The 22,625-nt window shown below is 44.2% G+C and overlaps 2 protein-coding genes across 7 annotated transcripts in view; one reads left to right on the plus strand and one right to left on the minus strand.

The window, feature by feature from the left end:
- The window catches only part of Gtf2e2 (general transcription factor IIE subunit 2), a 47,276-nt gene extending 38,863 nt beyond the window's left edge, over window positions 1–8,413 (minus strand). For 4 of the 7 annotated variants that reach the window (XR_015639416.1, XR_015639418.1, XM_087588372.1 and 1 more), the window contains exons 1-2: window positions 8,366–8,413; window positions 4,791–4,960 (exon numbers count right to left, since the gene is read on the minus strand). Coding sequence is in view for 4 of the 7 variants with exons in the window: in XM_087588372.1 (XP_087444498.1) it covers window positions 4,791–4,956 (166 nt within the window). In the remaining 3 variants the exon portion in view is untranslated. 7 annotated transcript variants of the gene reach the window in all.
- Erich1 (glutamate-rich 1) overlaps window positions 1–22,625 on the plus strand; it is a gene marked incomplete at its 5' end in the record, with an annotated part of 52,793,804 nt that overhangs the window by 35,686,426 nt on the left and 17,084,753 nt on the right.

A 22,625-nucleotide genomic window follows, 5' to 3' on the forward strand; every position in this document is an offset into this window, starting at 1 on the left:
TGGCCTCAAACTCACTGAGACCCACCGTCCTCTGACTCCCAAGTGCTGGGATAAAAGGCATGTGCCACCATTACCCAGCAAGATTGGTTGTGTGTGTGTGTATTTTTATGTATAGGAATGTTTTGTTGCATGAACAGAAGAGGACTTCGGATCCTATGGAACTACAATTATATAGGTGTTTGTGAGCCTCCATATGGGGCTTGGAATTGACTCACGACTTCTAGAAGAGAAGCCAGTGCTCTGAACACTGAGCCATCTCTCCATTCCCCCAAGATTTATGACAATTTTATTTTACTTATTTTGAGGTGCAGCCCAAGCTAGCCTCCACTCCCCAATTACAGGGATTACAGGTTTACACTACCACACCTGTCTCTAAGAAAAATATTAAAGACATTAGACACCTACTAAGAATGGTGGCCGTCTGGGGATTAGAAGGTAATTTCATAGGTGCCCAGCCTCTGTCTCCCAAGTATTAGAGGGACTAAAGGTGTGCTCCACTACCACCCAGCTTTCTTTTCTTGTTATTTTATGAGTATGAACCTGGTTTATGTGCACTATATGCATGTGTGCCTACTGCCCACTACGGCCAAAAGAGGGCATCAGATGCCCTAGAACTGGAGTGGAGACCTAAACTTCCACGAATAGTGCAAGGTGGAGAGCCCAGTTCCTCTTCAAGAACACAAGTGTTCTTCACAGCTCAGCCACCGTCTCATCCCATTGTGCTTCTTGTTACCCCAGTGGCACACAGATAAACGCATTTTACCTTCTTATAGTTTTGCTATCACCTACGAGGAAATCTAAAAAGACCAGTACATTACCTTTAGGCCATAAATAACAGCTACAAATTTATTCCAGGAAATTATCTCAGAATAAATAATCTATACATGTCTGAAAAAATCGTCATGATGAAATCCGTTATTTTACATGCTATTTTTAAAAACTACATTAGAAGCTGGAAAGATGGCTCGGTGGTTAAGAATACTTGTTGCTCTTCTAAAAAAGCCAGGTCAATTCCCAACCACACGGCAGCTCTTTGTCCTGCTCTGTCCATCCTGGGCTACAAGTCATCTCTTTCCAGTGTATCCACTCTGAATATACTACACATGTGTTAGTTATGAAGTGATTGTCTAGGTTGTCAGATGCACTACCAAGGCAGTTTTTGTGTTCAAGCAACCCTTCTATAGTGGCCTAAGACCATGCAGGAATAATAGCATCTTGAATCAGAGTAAAAGTACAATTAGATAGTCTAAGAGAGACCAGGTCAACTTGTTTTAATTCTTAGTAGTTCTACTTTATTAGTAGTTATTTTGATTCTTTTATTGTATCCAATTTACAAGTTAAGTGTATAAAAATGTGCATATGAAAACCAAAATCCATATATGGCTCAGTACTACTCAGTTTCAGACATCTAGACTCTTGGAATGCATTCCCAAGAATAAGGGGATTATGTAATATATAATATATAATATATAATACAACTTTTAGGTGAAAACCTTAAAAAAGAAGTTGTATTTTTGTTTGTCTTTATTTATAAATAGTAGATTATATGCAAAAATATACAATATTCTGGGGGTTAAAAATACACACTGCACCCAAAGGGCTCTGGGAACTCTTTGCTATTACATGTGTTCCAGGTAAAATAGGTGTGCATATAAGTACATATACTGACATTAGGCCCTAAGATCACAGTTCTGTGATCCAAATTCATAAGCCAATTGCACATTCACTTCTAAAGTCTTTGCCTCCTATTACTAACTAGCTCTATGGTGAAAAAATTTTATTCCCAGTAAAAAACTAGAGACAAAAACAAATCAACTAAGCAGAAGCTGCACATGAACATGCCTGTAACCCCAGCACTTGAAAGGCTGAGACAGAAAGACCATCCATTAGTTCAAGACCAACTAGGGCTACACAGAGAGGCCAACCTGGACTACACAGAACGACTGTCTCTTAAAAGAATAAGGCTAGAGAAATAGCTCCACAGTTAAGAGCACCAGCTACTCTTCCGTTTCCGGAGAGCCGGGTCCAATTCCCAGAGTCTATACAGTAGCTCAGAACTGTCCGTAACTCCAGTTCCAGGGGATCGATACCTTACAGACAGACTCATATATGCACACAGAACACCAATGCGCCTCAAATAAATCATTAAAAAATAATTTTTAAAAATGCTGAATATGTGGAACTGTTGAACCCTCTGTTGATTTTATAGATTTGTGCCACCACACCTAGGTTATAAAATGCAAAGATAAAATTCAGGACATCAAACATGCTAGGCAAGCACTCCACCAACTGAGACGTGTTTCCTCCAAGAAGAGTGAAATATGTCTAAAGGATAAGAAGAGATCACACAAGGATCACAAAACCACACTGGCACGTAGGATCAATATATTAAAAAAAAAAAAAAAAAAAAACTGGCTGCTCAGTGGTTAAGAATATTTGCTGTTCTTGCAGAAGTCCTGAGTTTGGGCTCCAGTACCCACAACAGCTCAGTCATCTCTAACTCAATTCCAGAGGATTCAACATCCTCTTCTGGTCTCTAAAAGTACCAGGCACACATGAAGTACACATACATACATGCAAGTAAATACTCATAAAAATAAGGACCTAAAAATTAAAGAAGAAAAATAAAAACACTATGAAGCCCATAACTCATGCCTATAACCTCAGCATTGGAGGATGAGGCAGGAGAATTGCCATAAGTTTGATGTCAACATGGACTGTACAATGAACTACATATAAATCAGTCTGGAATACAAAATAAGAGACTGTCTCAAAAAAAAATAAATCAAATAAAAACACACAATGATACTCCTACAGTAATATTCACTCACGTCCACTAAGAACTGCTATAAACGAAGAGACAAGAAAAAAATAAGTATTGGTAAGGATGAGAAATTACTAGACCTTCCTTCGTCACTGGTGAAAAGGTAAAACAATCTACTTACTATGATGGCCAATTTTGATTGTCAACTTGACACATCTGGGAAGAGGGACCCTTAATCAAAGAACTGCCTCCATCAAGACTGGCTCTGTACACAGCACATCTGTGGGGCACCATCTTGAGTGCTAACTCTCTCACTGATGTGGGCAGTGACATCCCTGGGCTAGTGTTCCTGAGCTGTTCCTGAAGGCTGACTAAGGTTAAAGAGATGGCAGCTCAGTGGTTAAGAACACAGGCTATGGGGCTGGGGATTTAGCTCAGTGGTAGAGCACTTGCCTAGGAAGCTCAAGGCCCTGGGTTCGGTCCCCAGCTCTGAAAAAAAGAACCAAAAAAAAAAAAAAAAAAAAACAACCACAGGCTATTCCTCCTAAGACAGGTCAATTCCCAGTAACAGCATGTAACTCGTAACACTCTGCAACTCCAGTTCCAGGGAATCCAATTAATTATTCTGTCCTCCATAGGCACCAGGCATGCATGTGGTACACAGACATACATGCAGACTAAACACCCACATGAATCTTGAAGGAGGAAGAAGAGGAGGAGGAGAAGGAGGAGTCGGCGTCTGGCAAGGGGAAGTAGGCCAGTAGGCAGCACCATACCCAGTGGTCTCTGCTTCAGTTTCTGCCTCAGCTTCCCTCATGATGGGCTATAAGCCAAACAAACTTTTCCTTCCCCAAGGTACTTCTGGTCTGTGTTTTTTAGCACAGCAGCAAAAAGACCAATCCTCAAGAGTCATTTTGATAGTGTCTTTACAAGCTAAACGAATTCACAGTATCCAGAAATTCCAGCCTCTAGGGAGGAGAATCAATGCATTTGAGACTACACTGACCCACCTAGTGAAAACCAAGCCAGCCTTGGCTACATAGCAGGAGTCTATGTATTCAACCTCCATCAACCAGTAAATAAGCAAACTGTGATATATCAATACAAAAGAATACTCTTTGGCAATAAGATACTGATTTACTCAATAACATAGATAAAAATGAAAAACATTAAGTAAAGACGCCACATACAAAAGAGCACTCTGTATATAAGTCTACCTACAGCAATTGTCTGGAAAAGCAATGTATAGACAGAAAGTAGATTGTTGGTCATCTGGGGCCGGGATCAGAAGTCACCGCAAATGAGCACATACCAGACTATCGAATGATAATGGAAATATTCTAAAATGGGAGTAATAGTTGCACCATATTTCTAAAATAAAAAGAGCATATTCTGTAACAGTAAAGCATAGGTTATTGGTTTTGTTCTTTAAAACTTTTTACCCTTTGGCTGGAGAGATGGCTTAGCAGTTAAGAGCACTGAACACTCTTCCAAAGGTCCTGAGTTCAATTCCCAGCAACCACATGGTGGGTCACAACCATCTGTAATGGAATCTAATGTCCTCTTCTGATGTGTCTGAAGACAGCTAGTATACTCACTCACATACAGTAAATCTTAAAAAAACAAACATTTCCCCCTAGTAATAGTGGTGTACACTTTCTTCCCCTTTAATTTTACTTTATGAATATTTTGTCATCATGTGTGTCCATGCAGACCAGAATTAGTTGCAAGCTGCCATGTGGGTTCTGGGAACATACTATAGGCTCATACTATAGGCTAAATTAATCTTTTATATTCAACCAAGAATCTGAAACTCATTGATAATATTAAACTTTCTTGGTGTGATAGCAAAGGTCTTTGATCTCAGCTCTCAGGAGGCATGGACAGCCAACTCTACCGGACAGTCTTGTCTACATAGGAAATTCCAGGCCAGCCGGGGCTGCCTGGAGTCCATATCTCAAGAGAAACTAAACTTGCCATTACTAGTTCCCTGAAAAATAGTAACAAATTCCGAAACAATCCTCACCTGAATTTTGTTTAGAGCCTGATGATCCCCCATGCTCGACTTTTGCCTTCTTCTTCTTGGATGAGGAGGAGGGTGACTCTGAAGGCACAGCACGTTTCTCTACCACAGGAGTGGAAAGAGCTCGTTTTTTGAACAGTTCTCGATCTCTCAACAGGCTTGGGTCCATAATGCTACAAAACAAACACAGACCTTTAATATAAATTCAGATCACTCAAACCTGCGTGCCAAGTCTACAGTCCTTGGCAACTTAGTTCCCACAAAATAAAGTGTCACTGTTCTAAAGAGCAGCTGCACAGTAAGTGGCATGACCAGGGCTGGGGAGGTGGTGCACAGGGACTTCCAGGACTATCTCATGAAGCAAGCACTTCGGGGAACCAACTGCCAACTAGGGTCTCCCAACTTCAGCCATCAACGACATTTAGAAGTCTACTAGGGTCTCCCAACTTCAGCCATCAATGACATTTAGAAGTCTCCAGAGATTTTCAGTGAGTGCAGGGCTTCCGTCCTGTTGACATTCATGAGATTTGCTTACAAGGTACAACCTGGAATCTGGCCTCTATCTGCATGTCATGTAACAAATGAAATGGATCAGCTCCTTCAGGGAACACAGCTTATCTACTATGAGATGAGTGAGGAGTGTCTTTATTAGCAATACAAGAACCAGCTCTTGAAAGGGACAATGCCCCAGCCACTTTGCAAAGCCACAGATCAGGGTACATAGTCTCGCTGAGGGGAAAACCTAGAATGCTATGTTTAATAGCCACACCAACTTTATAGACTAGCCAACAAACCCTAAACCAACTCTGCCCTATCAGTGCACACAGCTTCCTTCAAGAGCAGTCCAAAATATGCAACTGATAATTTTGAATGATGGTTTTATCTCCAGTAATATGTAGTAATATGTATATTATCTATTGAGTTTTGTGTCATAAAAATCAAAGAGAACAAAATTTTGTAACTGTAAGGTCTTAAGTATTCAAAATTCTTAACCTTTCTTTAGTGATAACAGCATATCCTTCAGTTAGCCATACACATGATTTTCTGTGGCAAAAAGTTTCAGTGTTTCCCAGTATATAGATTCAGATTGGTAACTTAATGGCAACAAATGACTTAGTACAAAATACACATACATACATACATACATACATACATACATACATACATACACACACAGACATACAAAGAGAGACAGACAGAGACGCAGACAAGAGAAATAGAGAGATAAATTACCCCCCCTTGCTGGCCCTACCTGAGGATATATATCAGTTGATAAGAGTACTTGCCTTGTTTCATGGGGCCCTGGGTTAAATCCCCAGTACCATAATCTAATCATACACACAAATTCTAATTACAAACATAGCTCATACTTGAAGCTCATATTATATACTATGTACCACCAGTGCTCTAGAAACAAAATCTGGGCAGAAGTTAGAGAGCAGATTTAGGCTCAGTAAAGAAGGAAGAAGGGAAAAGGGAAGGGATAAGGGAAGGGGGAGGGAAAGAGGGAAGGGAGAGGGAAAGGGAGAAGGAAAGGAAGAAAGAGGGGAGGGGATCAGAACTGCTATAAATGAAATGGTGTATTTTAAAAAACCAGTGTTCTCTTCTTGAGAAAGCTGGATTAAGGTATTAAATGTCTACAAAAGCTGAGCATAGTGGTGCACAACTTTAATCTCTACATTCTGGGAACAGAAGCAAGCTGATTTCTGTGAGTTCAAGGTAAGAATGGGCTACATACAGAGTTCTAGGACAGCCAGAACTACATGGAAAGTGTTCATTCACGGTGGTAAGACCATTCTACAGAGGCTCCTTGACTTTCAATGGGGTTATACCTGATAACCCTTTCATATACTGAAAATATTTTAAGCCGATAAATTCATTTAATACATTTTTTGTACTGAACATAAATGCCTAGCAACCTGGTACACAATGGAGTATCAACTATGCCTTTGTGATATCAACTGGGAGCTCAATATGGCTGCCCAGCATCATTAAAGGACAACACTAAGTCACTAGCCTAGCAAAACATCACAACCTCAAGTTCAGTTCTTACTAAGTATTGCTTCCACATCTTCAGGGAAACTGAAGCATCTAACTGGTTCCACATGCATTGAGTTCCTTGATTAAAATAGGAAGATAGAGACTGGAGATATAGCTTGAGAGTGGCATGTGGCAGTGTGGCACGTTCAATCTTGATCCAGAAAAAAAAAAATACTCATAAGGAAATTTCCTTACTCAGTGTGAATTTCATGTAAGAAGAGTTTGAAGAGTTCCTGTTATGAGTAAAACACCTGCTTCTCTCAGTTTCAATTCCTAACATCAAAGCAACAATCTGCGTAACTGTTCTAAATTCAATTTTCTCCCTAAGTCCGGGAAAGGGGGGGGCACTATTAGTGTTGTACATATTTGGCCCAACTGTAAAAGTGAGGAAGTATTTATTAAAGATTTTTTTCAAGAGTAATTGTTATTTTGGTTGTATTGGGTAAGAAATTAACATTAACTATTACTATGCAAGTGAGGAAGGTATAGGGAGAAGGGAAAGCATGAAAACAGTAAGACAAAATTCACAAGTGAGAAGACTGAGGAAACAGGCAGTTTGCAACAAATTAACAAATAAAACCTGAATGGGAGAGGCACAACTAAGGTCACGGGTGGAAGAAGTCATGTGCCCCAGTCCTGGAACCCTAGCAAAGCGCTCTAAAATAAGAGACCTCTATATACCAACAAAGGCACCCCGAGCAAGCGGTTTAGTTTCCAGGGATTCAAGTAACGTTTCCTCCTTTTGCAACATCTGTTTTGCATGGCGCATCTCAAGGCTAACCTGTGTGGCAGACAAACTATATCCCACGTCCACGTTGGTCAATCAAAACCCCCGGATCAGGATATACGACTGAGAGTTTCACAGCGGATAGTACCGGGAAACTAACATTTAAAATCTTCAGGCTCCACTGTCCAGTTCTTTCCCACCCCAGAATCTGCAATCTTCCAGCCTGTCTACTCTGTCTCTGGCTTCTCGGCTCGCCCTGACACCAGAGCACACCACAAAACGGACAGCAGAGTTCAATCTGGAAAATGTCTCTCGACTCCTCAGAAAACACACAACTCAAAAGTTAAGCAGCATTAGAAAAAGCAGGGGAGACACCAGTCGGGAGGGGACGCCACGGTGCCCCCAACTCCACACAGACTAAAAACCTAGGGGCTCAGAGGCGGTACAATCCGCTCGCCCACCAGGAATCTTCCCGGTTTCCAACCCAAAAGTTTGCCTTATGGACGTCCGGCCTAAAAGACAATGCTGGCTAGAGCGAACCCCTAAAGGGGATCGGCTTGGAGAACAGCTTGGCGGCGTGGCGTTCACGCGCCTCCCCTCGGAAGCCGCGTCCCGCCTCAGGGTAGCGGAGTCTCACTAGGGACTCGCCCCTTCGCCCGCCGCCGCCGTGGCCCCTACCTCAGCACCCGCAACCCGCGCCGCCTCCTGGCCTCCGCCTCAGTCGCACGCACTCACGCACACCCGCCCACCGCGGCCCCACTTCCCGCCCCTCGTCAGCGCTTCCCCGCCGCCGCGCGCGCCCAGCGCAGACCTGCTGAGGGGGTCGAGCCTCCGGCCTCCGAGCCCGAGGCGGCGACTCAGTCCCGGCTCCGCCCTCCACTTCCTGGTGCGGCGGCTGGACGCTTGCTCCCGGCAACCACCGCGAAACGCTGCTCCGAAAAGCGCGTGCGTCACTGTGTGCTCCGCCCTAAGTCTCCATGACGACCGGAGGGCGCTCAGAGGCTACCCGCCACATTAACGTCACAGGTTCTACTTTAGAGAACAGGAAGATACTTTCCTTGGCACAAAGAGCTTAGGACCAGCTCCTTCAGTGGGCTCTGGAATCTAACCCAACCGGCAACATTACCAATATTTTATGATGGGGGGAGGGGATGGGTTATTTTGGGTTTTTTTTTTTTTTGAGCAAGGTCTCCCAGTGTTGTCTGGTTGGCCTGGAACTTGAATTCTAGACTACTTTGACCTCAAAATTGCAGAAATCGTTCTGCCTCAGCCTCGCAGAGATCGTTCTGCCTCAGCCTCCCAAGTGCTGAGATTACAGATGTATGCTCCATGCTAAGCTTTTTTACTTTATCTTAAATACTATTCACCAGAACCTTTAACAGTGTGGCGGGTGGGGGGGCGGGGGAAACAGTCTAGCAAAGGCAAAACTCAACATAGAATTCAACTTCTGGATTTCAAGCTCAAAACTTACAGCTCAGCTTCTACCCTTCGAACGCCGGCTTTTCATACCTGTGAACTGTCTTTGATCTTTGGACAAAAAGATGTGGTGCAATGTTTGGCAACAACAACAAATAATAATTGGCCCATCCTGCACCCTTCCAACTATCCTTTCCTTGTTTGTACAACTTAATCCAGTGTGTGAACATCCCATAGCTGTAGTGTATTAGTACTAGATACCTTGGGTCTTAGTTTTGTCGTCCATCCTCCCCACCCCCATAGGATACTAATGATGCAGAAACTAGCTATGTTTAACTACATCTTTGTCAAGCCCAAAGGAGACTCTAATTCCCTAAACTTCAAATGACAGTCCAAAGATCCATAAATGAACTCAGCCTGAACTATAGGAGGATTTCTAATGATCAGACAAAGACAGCATTCCTCTGGAATCAGTGAAGCTGATTCCTATCTAGAAAAAAAGACTCATTTCCCTTACCTCCAGCAAAAGAAACATATGGCTCTCGACACATCAGCATAACAAGGTGCTGTCAGCCTCCAGGCTCCCTCAGTCCTTACAAGCACTTAACACATTTCAAAGCCGGCTCACCAGTCTCCTAGCCCTCCTCAACCAGCAGTTACTCTTTCTTGTAGCCAATCCGTTTTTACTCCTCAGCTCCTGCTGCTGCTCTTCTCAATATGCTTGCCCGGTTTTCTATCTGTGGCCATTTTCCTTTTTCTTGTAAACAGCCCTGGCAAGGCCCAGTCTGCTTTCTCTCTCTGCCCTGGACTCTCCCAGATGCCTCTGGCTGTTCACTCCCTCCTCTCCAATAAACACCTTAACCATATAATGGGGTGGTCATGTTGGCAGTTTCTTTACTGTACCCCTCTTGCATACATCTGGTGCCAAACGTGAATACAATCTTAGAGTTGCCGTTTCCGTGATGAAGCATCATGACGAAAGCCACTTGGGGAGGAAAAGGTTTCTTTCAGCTTACGCTTCCAAGTAAGTCATCACCGAGGGAAGTCAGGGCAGTAGCTAATGCAGAGGGAATGGGGTTGGGGGAAGTGCTACTTACTGGCTTGCTCAGCACGCTTTCTTATAGAAAAGGAGAACCTCTTACTGTGAGGTCCAAATTGAACCTCGCCTGGGATCCCCTGAACGAGAACCACAGAGAAAAAAGCCAGGGGAGTTTAATCATTCCAACATGTTGGGGTCATATCACTTCAAGGGAAAGACGACCCCAAGCAGATTTTAACAGGATACCTTGCAAACAGTTGGGGCAGAATTCAAACAATGGTAACCAGGCAGGGTACCATGCACATTTGGTGGAGTGAAACAACCTTCAGATCAACTCAAGACTTTCAGCTGGGAGTCTGGTAGCTTTGTGTGACCATTTGGCTTGCAGCTGTTCCAGGGACTAAACCAGCTCTTTTCTTCCTGGAAGTGAGGGGTCCTTGTGCTTGGAGGTTTGTGGTGGGAATTTTCCCATGGGCCCCAGATCGGCCCCAACTCTGGCTCTGCCTCCCGAGTGCTGGGATTAACAGTGTGCACCACCATGCCTGGCAACCTGGCTAGTTTTAAAGGGACAAATTGCAGCTAAAGGAAGCATGTAAATGGGGACAGCCCGGAAATTAGGTTAGCAGGGGGAGGGAGGTTTAGTCCAGAAAAGCCTAGGAGCTAGTGTGGGGACTTTGATGTGTGTTACAGGTGTGCGTTGCTAAGGGACCAGATGCTCCACTGCCAGAGGTGAGCCATAGAGGCAGAAGGGAAGCAGTGCTCTTCCTGAGAAACAGAGACCCATTCATAATTTTCTGGGAAATGCAAATTTTAGGCCTTTGTTTATCCACCATCAATCCTTCTGTCTACGCTGTCAAGAGTTCAGCCTGAGCTGAACCCAGACTGTCATGTATGACATTGGCAGCAGCACTGCCACTTTGGTGATGTTCACTTTGAACCCAATAGGGTCCAATACTGGGGGAAAACTCTATTAATTAAGGTGGAAGTCTACCATGACCAGACAGCCTCTGCAATATGGAAGACTCCCTTCATTAGCAGGGTTTCTCCTTCTCTGACCTTGTCTGGGGAATTCAAAATCCCCACATATATACCTCTACCTGAGGAAAATCACATAGCCTTCCTTTCTCCTGATAAAACCTGTTCAACTAGCACCTGAGATTCCTGAAATGCTTCCCCACGCTAATGAGGCATTTTGCTGCCCTAAAATAGCCAACCAATGATCTTTGCCCATCCTGGATGTTCCTACCCTCAGTCCCCCAAAACTTTATATACCTTGAATCACCCTAATAAAGTTGATCTGCCGCCTGATAACTGGTCCATGTGTGGTCATTCACCATGTGTACACACAGAACTTCCAAACCCCTGAACACTCCCACCCCACCCCCATCATCTCTGCACCCACTGCCCAGGTGAACCATATCAGCAGATGACTCACAAGCGTGGGAAGACCCACACAGTACAGTAAAAACAATCCCAAAGGTTAAAAATCTCATCCCCCTGAGAAATGGTTGCAGGCAACCCCAGTTTAGCAGGTTTTTTTGTTTTTTGTTTGTTTGTTTGTTTTTGTTTTTGTTTTTGTTTTTAGGAGCTGGGGACCAAACCCAGGGCCTTGCGCTTGCTAGGCAAGCGCTCTACCACTGAGCTAAATCCCCAACCCCAGTTTAGCAGTTTTTATTCTAATACTCCTTTCTTTAAAGACTGTATACTCAAGTTTGTCACCTCTTCACAGAATTAGTTACATTCTTCATGCTGCTTTATGAATGATGAGAGATTTGACAAAACCAGCCCACACATGATAAAACTCTCAGCCATATCATTATACCACAACGTGTAGAGCCATCAGGACTTTCTCAGGATGGTTGCTAACTTAACATTTGAGGCCTATGTTCTTGGCCCCCTCATAGTTGCACCAGCTGGGTGTTTCCACAGCACAACACAGGATGCTTACTTCCTAGTACCCTACCTCCAACTTTCCTGCCAGCCTGGTCTACAGAGTGAGCTCCGGGACAGCCAGAGAGAGCTACATAGAAACTGACTCAAAAAACAAAAACCAAAACAAAATAGCTAAGTCACAAAGGGTCTGAGTACAGGGTATATGAGAATAGGACTCAAGAATCACATGTTTTATGAGTAAGATTTGTAAGTTCCTAAGTTTATATGGGTCTTCATGCTAACAAGAACTGATTTAAAGATGTATGCCTAACCAGCTATGTCTTTGCTAACTTTGCTAAGCCTTAGCTAATCAGAAAAATCTGAGTCACACAAAAAACTGTGATAGTGTGTAAAAGTACGCTGTCAAAGGAGCAGGAAAATGAGGTTCCCTGTCTCTCCATGGACTGTACAAAGTTTAATTTGGTACTAAAATAAACTCCAAAATTGTGATTTTTAATTGAATATTTAACTGAATTTAGTTGAATAGGGATAAGGTTATAAAATCCTAAACTGGGCGGTAATAGTCCACCTTTCATCATAGTGTTTGGGAGGCAGAGGCCAGCCTGGGCTACAGAGTGAGTTCCAGGACAACCAGGGCTATATAGAAAAACCCTGTCTCACAAAACCTAAATAATTAATAAAAATAAAATCCTAATCTTATGAAAGTTACTAATTTATTATAAACTATTAAAAGTAGTTAAGACTTTAAAGTTAATGATCAGTTACCTTATCCATGATTGAATTTTTTAATGAGCACAGAGTTGTATTGGCAGTCATATTAAGGACAAATGAAATTCACTTACAGAGACAAGCTTAGAGAAAGAGACCATTTCACATCTCCCATTATACAGCCTTCTGTGTGTGTTGTCAAAGCCTAAAACAAAGAACTCAGTACACCATGTTTAAAGTTAAATGTTACTTAATGTAAAATAATATTCAAAGTCAGGAATGTTTTTCTTAAACCCTGGTTACAAACACTTGAAATGTCTGTGCAAAATGTGCTAAATGTACCAGCCATCTGCACGGCAGGACATCCTCAGACTCCAGTTCCCTGGGATGGTACCTAGACCCCAGCAGGAACAGGCAAGCCTGGTTGCAGGTTGGGGATGCTTGGAGAGCTAAGATTTGCTCCTGTCTGCTGCTCCTGTCTCCAGCTATGCAAGCCTGGGCAGCTCAGGCTGTGTAAGCCAGACCAGAAAACCCCTCCCCGCTTACCTACAGGGAAGGTGAATTACTCTTCCTACCCCATATGACCAGGGCAATGGATTCTCTTTTCCAGTGGAAGATGTTAGGCTCTACATTCTCAATGTCTAAACATCAGAGAGGCAAATAGTCTTTATTCGGCTTTCGTTGTCCTCTGAACTGACATGTGAGGACGCTGTGACCAGGAGAGTCTTGTACCTAAGCCTGACCGGTATGAAACCTGCATGCTAGTTCAGTTGGAAATCACTTTTACCCTGGCTTTCAATTCTTCCTCTTAGCAAAATCGAACTTCAGGATCCGTACCCTAACCACCCATGTTCCCCTGATGAGGAAGCTGTAGGCTCTCTGTCATCAGACTTGGAAAACTATTCAGCAATCTTATAAGAAAGACTCAAGAGGATTCTATTTCTCCTTTCAACTACACATTAGATGCTGGATTTAACTGACTTTCTTTACAAAGATTCCAGGTCTGGTTCCTTATGCAGGCGTCGGATGTAACAAACAGCTAATTACAGTTACCTTCACCTTCTATCAAACTCTGGTACAGGGTGCAGCCAGTTGTACAATTACATTCAACCTTACCAAAAAGAAAACTAAGCTTGATGTAAAATTTTTTCTTCATTAACGTGGTCTCTTAGTGTTCCCCACAAAGTTGTATAGTCATTGCCTCCCTCCCAAAACACGATCCATAATTATATTATTAGCAAATGGCTTATATTCTAGACGTTTGCCGCCTGTTAGATTTTACTGTGGCCCCTTGGATGGGCCATCATCCGAGGCACTCTAACCACTGCCCTTTAGACATGACCCCTTTTGTCAGATCTAGGCAGTTAAGATACATCTTTATCCCCAACCCCCTGAAAGCAGTAAGGGACTTAAGAGCCTTCAACTCATCCCTCCCCTTGCTAGCTAGACTTCCTCATTATGCCAAACTAAAACGCCTAGACTAAAGCCCTTTCTACATCAGTTAACCTCTCTGTTGTTATAGTATTTAATTTCAATCAGTTTCCTACCCCACTTTTGACCATTCAGTTTCTAGGTAAAATACACAAAACTTGGTTTGTGGTAAGCCTTGAAGGCACGAGGGCTTGTGTCTACCCTCTAAGCTATTAGTATTTACTTCCCTGCTGATAACCCTGAGGTACGACCTGCCATGTTCCACCTAGGCCGCTCTTACTCCACCTGGCCAGCCCTCCTGGCCAGTTCTCACCATCCCTTACTGCATGGTGTATTCTCGCTCTTCTCCTTTTGAGGTCCTGCCTCAGACCCCAAGCACAGGAACCAAAACCCTGCCTACCTCTCTCTAGCCAGCTATAGGCTGTCAGCATCTTTATTCAATCAACAGTTTTAAATCAAGGAGCAAGGTCACATAGCACCACCTGGCGTCCGTGAAGATTCTCTCGTCCCTGAGGCGACCAGATCTTGGGAGGCAGTGTTAACAACGCCATACATAACAGACCCATCCACAACACTCCTTCTCACCAGCTTAAAAAAACCTATATATGGGGTTGGGAATTTAGCTCAGTGGTAGAGCGCTTGCCTAGCAAGTGCAAGGCCCTGGGTTTGGTCCTCAGACCCGAAAAAAAAAACAAACCTATATATTCAACAAAAATATACTGCTGTGAATTTTACAGAGTAATAATCCAGATCCATTTTGATTAAGTGGTTGATGATCCTTCCTAGGTTACACTTTACGACATAACAAATCCCTTATAATAATGTAAACAAAATAACTATTCCCTAACGGGTGAACTCGAGAAGTCAAAGTCAAAGTGAGGTAAGCCCCCACGCCCTGGTCCAGTTCAAAAGAAGAAAATGAATCATGTCATTATATGTAGAAGTTTGTCGGAGATACGTTTTTGGTTTGTTTTTCTGTTGCTTGTTTGTTTGTTTGTTTGTTTGTTTGTGAAAGACCCCCGGAGAGGACCTTTCCCTCAGGAGGAGTTCCAAGCGCCCAATGACCGAGCCGAGTCCACTCGGATGCAATCAGCAAGAGGGTTTATTGGAAAACACAGGTACCTGCGGGCACACAGTCTGTTCGGAGGACTTGCGCGCCCAGCAGCTCCAGCATGGGGCTTTTATAGGGTTTGGGGAAGCAGAAGCGGGCGTACAGAAGCAGATGCATAGTTACGGGGACTGGTGGATTCAAACGAGGCACATAGACACGTTCACATATGATTGGCTATTTCACATGATGAGGTAATAAGGTATAGCTACACACATTGGCAGGTTTGGGGTGTCCTGGATGTCGGGGGATGGGGGCTTATCTCTTCCTGCCAGGTGGCCTGTGAGTCAGGTCCGGTACTCCTGGTCTGTTCTGCATTCCTTTCCTTTTATGGTCTGTTAGTTCTAGCGGCAGGGCGGGGCTGCCTGGGCTTGCTTTTCACAGTGTTTAGCCCTGAGTCTGAATTTAAAACTTATTCTTTTAACTTCATATTTTTAAACCTCAAATCTGTATAATTTTCCTTTCATTTGTTTGTTTGAGATGGGGTTTCTCTGTGTAGCTCTGGCCATTCTAGAGCTAGCTCAGTAGACCAGACTGAACCCAGAGATTTGCCTGCCTCTGCCTCCCATCAGCCATCACCGAGCAGCTGTCAGAGATGTTCTAAGGACACCCAGCACTGTGTCTCCGAAGTGTTTGGTGTTAGCAGTCAGGCACCTTCCTAGCCAGCCAAAAAAGAACTCAGCATGGCAACAAGACACGTCATCACTAACCTCTGCGAGACAACACATTCCCATTGTCGCACAGGTAATGTGTCCTCCTGAGCATGCACCACGACCCCGATAAAAAGCTGCATTTTTTCCTTCCCCCACCCCTTCTTCCCTTCCTCCTCCCAGAGCCAGCCGCTGTGTCCCCAACACCCCTCTCTCTAAACAAACCTCCCGCACCTGTTGCATGGTGTGATTTTGTCGAAACCCACCACTTAGTTCCGTCAGTGGAGCTTAGAGTCAGATTCGTGGTCCCACCGCGTGCACCCCGCTGCATGCATCCCACCGTGGGGTAAGCTCACAGGCTGGGACACTCGCTTTCTGGCCACCGGATCACTAGAGCTCTGCTTTCAAATACCAGCAGGTCAGTGAGTTTCTCCTCCTTATCAGTATCAACGACCCCCTGGACACAAGAGACCGACCATTGAGCTCTTGATGTCCCTCTGGTGTCTTTTGGATCAAAGGAATCCCCAGCCTTAGCCTTCACAGCTACAACGGACCCTTCTAATTGACCATCCCCCACCATAGACCTCTTCCCTTGGGCACGACTTCTCTCAAGACACGGCTCTTCTCTTCGCTTTTCTCTTGACAATCCCAGTGAAGGGTGGTCCACGTTTCTCCGGCTTATACCCATTGGTCCCTGGCTGTCACGTGACAACTTGTTCAGCCATTTTGTACTAGCACTCTTATTTTCTCTACGCTTGGGATGCCGCAAGTGGTGGAAAAAAAAACTTTTTTCATTGCTCATGGGAATTGCATCTTTCTTCATCCATATTTCCAGGCGCCCCACTGGGAATGCCTCTTGGAAAACCTCAAACCTCTAAACCTAGTGACTGACTTCTAGAAAGGCTTCTAGACTCATGTGCCTCTGTAATCAAACTTGGCTCCGATGCCCACTAGATGGCTATTCTAAATGGCTGCCTAAAGGCACTTTTGATCCTATTCCAACTATTGTCAGTGATCTGGAAAATGGAAAGAGGTTTCCTACATTCAGGCTTTTTCTTACCTTCCCTCCAAATCTTCTCTTTGTTTTTCCGGTTCCCTGACTCAGCTCCTCCTAGCTATAAAATCTCAATCAGAAGAAACTTCCACTATCCTTGACTCAAGTAATGAGCCTTCTCCTTATCACCCCTGTCTTAGGGTTTCTATTCCTACCCAAAACATCATGATCAAGAAGCAAGTTGGGGAGGAAAGGGTTTATTCAGCTTACACTTCCACATTGCTGTTCATCATCGAAGGAAGTCAGGACAGGAACTCACATAGGGTAGCAACTTGGAGGCAGGAGCTGATGCAGAAGCCATGGAGGGTGCTGCTTACTGGCTTGCTTCCCCCTGGCTTGCTCAGCTTGCTTTCTTATAGAACCCGAGACTACCAGCCAAGAGACAGCACCACTCACAGTGGGCTGGGCTCTCCCTCCTTGATCACTAGTTGAGAAAATGCCTTATAGCTGGGCGGTCTCATGGAGGCATTTCCTCAACCGAGGCTCCTTTCTCTGTGATAACTCCAGCTTATGTCAAGTTGACACACAAACACATCACTATGAAGCCTCAATTCTTACTTTCTTATCTAAATAACTAAAATCTAAAATAACTTCAAAAGTTCCCAAAATCTAAATAACTTCAAAAGTTCCACAGTCTTTACAAATTCTTACATATTAAATTTTCAATCCCTTTAAAATAGCCAATCTCTTTTAAAATTCAAAGTCTCTTAACTGTGGGCTTCACCAAAATACTTTCTTCCTTCAAGAGGTAAAAATATCAGGGCACAGTCAAAATCAAAAGTGAAATCACACTCTAACCGTCCAATATCTGGGATCCACTCGTGATCTTCTGAGCTCCCAAGGGCTTGGGTCACTTCTCCAGCTCTGCCCTATGTAGCACACACCTGGCCTTTAGGCTCCAGATGCCTGTTCTCCACTGCTGCGGCTGCTCATGGTACTGGCATCTCCAAAACACTGCTGTCTTCCGCTGCAGCGAGGCTTCACCAATAGCCTCTCACAGGCTCTCCTCATGGTGCCAGGCCTCAACTCCTTTGCATGACCCCTTCAGTCCTGGGCCATCAACTGCAACTGAGGCTGCACCTTCACCAATGACTTTCCATGGCCTCTCACAGTGCCCAGCCTCAGCTGCCCTTCATGACCCCTTCACGCCTTCAAAACAGTACCACCTGAGTGACTCTTACATAGTACCAAGTCCAGCCACAGCACAAGGTACAGCACAAGGTACAACCTTGGCTTTCTCTGGAAAACAGCCTCTTTGTGCTCTCAGAAAACACTTCCCAGATTTCACCTCAATGATGCTGGTCTCTTCTTCTTCTTCTTTTTTTTTTTTTTTTTTTTCTTCAGAGCTGGGGACCGAACCCAGGGCCTTGCGCTTGCTAGGCAAGCGCTCTACCACTGAGCTAAATCCCCAACCCCTGCTGGTCTCTTCTTAATCACCACTAATTTCTTAGTTCCGGCTGACCAGCATCAACAATACTAGTAGTTCTGGTATCCTGTTAATCACAGCTGATTCTTCAGCCCCAGCTAACCAAAATCACGGAATCTTCACAATCAAAATAGCAACAGCCCTGACAAGAGTCTTTAATCGTCCCTCTGAAATTTCACAAGCCAGGCCCCCACCTTCTGCACTGTTCTCAACATTAACTTCCAAGCTCCTACAGATGCTCTTAACATCCCAATGGCTCTTCTAGCCCAAAAGTCCCAATGACCTTCCACAGTCCTCCCCAAAACATGGTCAGGTTGTCACAGGAATACTCCACTCCCAGTGCCAACCTTTGTATTAGTCAGGGTTCTCTAGAGTCACAGAACTTATGGGTCGTCTCTATATAGTAAGGGAATTTGTTGATGACTTACAGTCTATAATCCAACTCCGAACAGCAGCTGTGAATGGAAGTCCCAGGAACTAGCAGTGGCTCAGTCCCACAAGGCAGGCAGGGGAAGTAATGAGGCTCTTTCTTCCTCCAATGTCTTTTATGGAGGTCTCCAACAGAAGGTATGGCTCAGATTAAAGGTGTGTACAACCAAGTCTGGATCTGGGACTTGATTTGTTCCAGATGACCTTAAAAAGATCTCCTTGCCTTGGTCTCCTGAGATTCATAGCCACTTTGCCTCAAGATCTCCATGCCAAGATCCAGGTCAGAAACTTGTATCTCCCAGCCTCAAGATCTGGACCACAGGCGAGCCCTCCAATTCTGAATTGTAGCTCATTCCAGATATAGTCAAGTTGACAACCAGGAGTAGCTGCTACATCTGTAAAATGTTTATGAATAGATAGAACTGCTGTTACTGACCTGTGAGCAAAACTGCTGATTTCCTGACAATACAGATGAGATTTGCCCCTCGAAGAACCATTTCTAAACAGGTCCACTTCCCCCCCATAGCATGATAACCTGTCTTTTTCACTACCTCTGGTGGGTGGTGGGCTCAAAGGGCGGTTACAACACTTACAAATCGTCATCAAGGGGGTGGGGATTTAGCTCAGTGGTAGAGCGCTTGCCTAGCAAGCACAAGGCCCTGGGTTCAGTCCCCAGCTCCGGGGAAAAAAACAAAACAAAACAAAACAAAAAACAAATCGTCATCAAAAGTAAGCTTTTAAAGAATTAAAGTTACAGAGGATTCTGCAGCGGAAGCCGGCTGCATTTCCAGCCTGGCTGTTCCCCGCTTAGTGAGATTTAGGTCTATATGAAACTACTGTAATTTCCGTAAAGAATGTTTGCATGCATAGTTGAGTGTATTCAAAAGGCAGATCTCACTCGGACATCCTAGTGGCCCAGCACCTCACAGCCTACCAGCTCTGCTGGTTACATAAGCTGTTTGATAAATCTCCTTTTAGAGTAAATACTCAGTCGGGTGTTGGAGTGATGGCTCAGTGGTTAATAGAACTGGCCTGTCTTCCAGAGGATGCAGGTTAGATTATGAGCACCCTTGTGGCGGTTTACAACCATCCATAACTCCAGTCTCAGGGGATTTGACACCATCTTCTGGCCTCCATGGGCCAGGCGTGTGGTATATAAATACATGAGCAGGTAAAATACCATACACATAAAAATAAATAAATCTCTTTTTAAAAATAAGAAAGAATGTAGACTCTTTCTCTTGGTTCTGTTACTCTCGCGAATCCAGACTAACACATCGCCTTAGTCACACACACACACACACACACACACACACACAAGAAAACGGATTAAGACTTCAGTGAGAGAACGAAGAGCTTCCAATGTTCCCCCACTAGATGGTGCTAGTTCACTTAAAGAATTGGCTTACCAATTAAAGACTTGACTTAAGCATAATGTTAAGCAATTGCCATTGATGTGAGAAAGAAGAAATTAGCAAGGCAGCTGTGGCACATGCCGTTAGTCTAAGTGTTAGGGTCCAAGGATAGCTGAAGGAAGCCTGCAGACTGAAATAGTATGCAAAGGCAAGGACTGTTTATTCTGCAGAAATTACCAGCACACAGGGGTCAGCCATTCATCAAAATGGTGATGACCAGAGGGGCTCAGAGGCCCATTTTATGCAGTGCTAGGGGAATGTTCCAGCTTACGTAACCTCTAATACGATTGGTAGGGGCAAAGCAGTGACATTAGTACAATTTTGATTGGTTGCTATGTTAGTTTCGTTATAATTGCTGAGACCTGGAAGAATTTCAGAAACCAGCTCTATTCTGGCCTTGTTATCTCTTCTAGGAGTCCCAGGAGCTGACTCAGCTCCAGACTGATCCTCCCTGCGTCAGGGCCATCACTGATCAATGTCCTTTTGTCAGCGGCTCCCTCTGAAGAGATCAGTATACTTCCTGGGGAATTAAAAATTTTTATTCGTTGGGGCTGGGGATTTAGCTCAGTGGTAGAGCGCTTACCTAGGAAGCGCAAGGCCCTGGGTTCGGTCCCCAGCTCCGAAAAAAAGAACCAAAAAAATTTTTTTTTATTCGTTAGATTTCTAGACCTTTCATTGGCAGAGACAGGTGGACCTCTGTGAGTTCGAGGCCAGTCTGGTCTACAGAGCAAGTCCCAGGACAGCCAAGGCTACACAGAGAAACCCTGTCTAAAACAAATAAAAGAATAAATAGCTTATCCTGGCTTGATGGTGCATATCTTTAATCCCAGGTCTAGGGAGGCAGAGGCAGGTGGATCTCTGAGATCTACAGAGTGAGTACCAGGACAGCTAGGGCTACATGGTGAAATCCTTCTCAAAATAAATAAGGAAATTTTTTAAAAAATGAATTACTTGATGGATGAATACTATTTTGATTAATATGGTTTATGGTCTGACATATTTCTTAAAGCAATTTGAAACATAAAAGTATGAGACTCTGCGAATTAAGTGCTGTGCGTCATACCAGTAATTCCAATTTACAGGAAGCAAAAGGATCACCAAAAAGTGTGAGGCCAGTGTGGGCCACACAAAAGATCTTATGTCAAGGAGAGAGAGAGAGAGAGACTTGTAAATTCGATTCAACTCTATGATTAAAATGTAAAGTGAAAGCAGTCTTACATCTCGTTCTCAAGAGATGTTTCAGAATTGATGTTGAATTTTTTGGGGGGAGGGGGATAACCATACTTTTAATTAAGGCCACGATTTTGCATTACTGCTCTAGAGAATGAGACCCACCGTGCTGTATATAATCATGGCTCTGATTGTCCATGTTCTGGTTTGGTTTTTGACAGAGTCATGCTAGGCAGCTCAGCTTGGCCTTGATCTTAGGATCCTTCTGCCTCTAGCTCCCAGATGCTAGATTTCAACAAGTACGAGCCATTTTTTTTTTCTAAATGAAGCTGGGGTTGGTCCCAGGGCCTCAACCATGTTAGGCAAATGTTCTACCACTGAGCTACACCCCAGCTATTTTCAATGTTCGGACGCTTTGCCCTCTGAGAAAGACCTCAGACCAGGTGTGGCTGACCTCAGACTCGGTGTGGCTTGGCTCCTCTCAGAACTGGTCAACTTCCAGGTGCAGTAAATGGTAGATGAAGAAAATCTACGTGAGGATGCCCTTCATATGCAAACCACCCACCATCTTCACTGAATCCTAAACCTGCCTACCAGCTTTGCCTGCTTATACCCATGGAGGCCATGATTGAATCTCTTGGCCACACTTGCTGTTCATTTCCCTAGAGCTTCCTCACACTCCCCACTCCTGCCAGGGTGGTATGCCTCCTCTAGGCAACTAAGAGTTTAACAACAATGTATTTTTACTTTGCTTTGCTCGATTGGAGGTGGGGGTGGGGTCCAAGGACTTTTTCCTGAAATTCACTCTGTTGTAGAAATTATTAAAATCCCAGCCTGGGTTTCTACCCTGCCTTTGGCTATTGAGTTCCCGGATGAAAGGCACACTCACAGCCTTTATATTTACGATAAGCTGTAAGCAGCACAAGAGCTGGGCAGCTGCCTCCCCTCCATGCTGTTAGAATCTACTTTCCTATCGATAGTTATTACTTTCTATTTACCATGTTCCATCTGGGCTGCTCTTAGTTCCAACTGGGCAGCCCTCAGGGCCACTCTCTCTTGACCCTTAACACATGGTGGCTTCTCCTGCCTCCTCTCCTGCACCACCTTCTTCCTTGTAGCTCTCTCCCCCTAAGCCCACGAAACCTTAAACTCCACCTATGTCTCCTCTATTCAGCTATTGGCTATTGGCATCTTTATTCACCAGTCAGACTTAACTTGGGGCAGGGTTACAGGGCCTATGTGCAGACTCCAAGTCTTGGGGGCCTACACTTAGCATTACAACACAGTAAAAGACAAAACCTCAACATTCTGTAGACCAGGTTGGCCTGCCTC

This window comes from Rattus norvegicus, chromosome 16, assembly GCF_021556685.1.
Source record: "Rattus norvegicus strain SHRSP/BbbUtx chromosome 16, alternate assembly SHRSP_T2T, whole genome shotgun sequence".
NCBI classification, from domain to species: domain Eukaryota; kingdom Metazoa; phylum Chordata; class Mammalia; order Rodentia; family Muridae; genus Rattus; species Rattus norvegicus.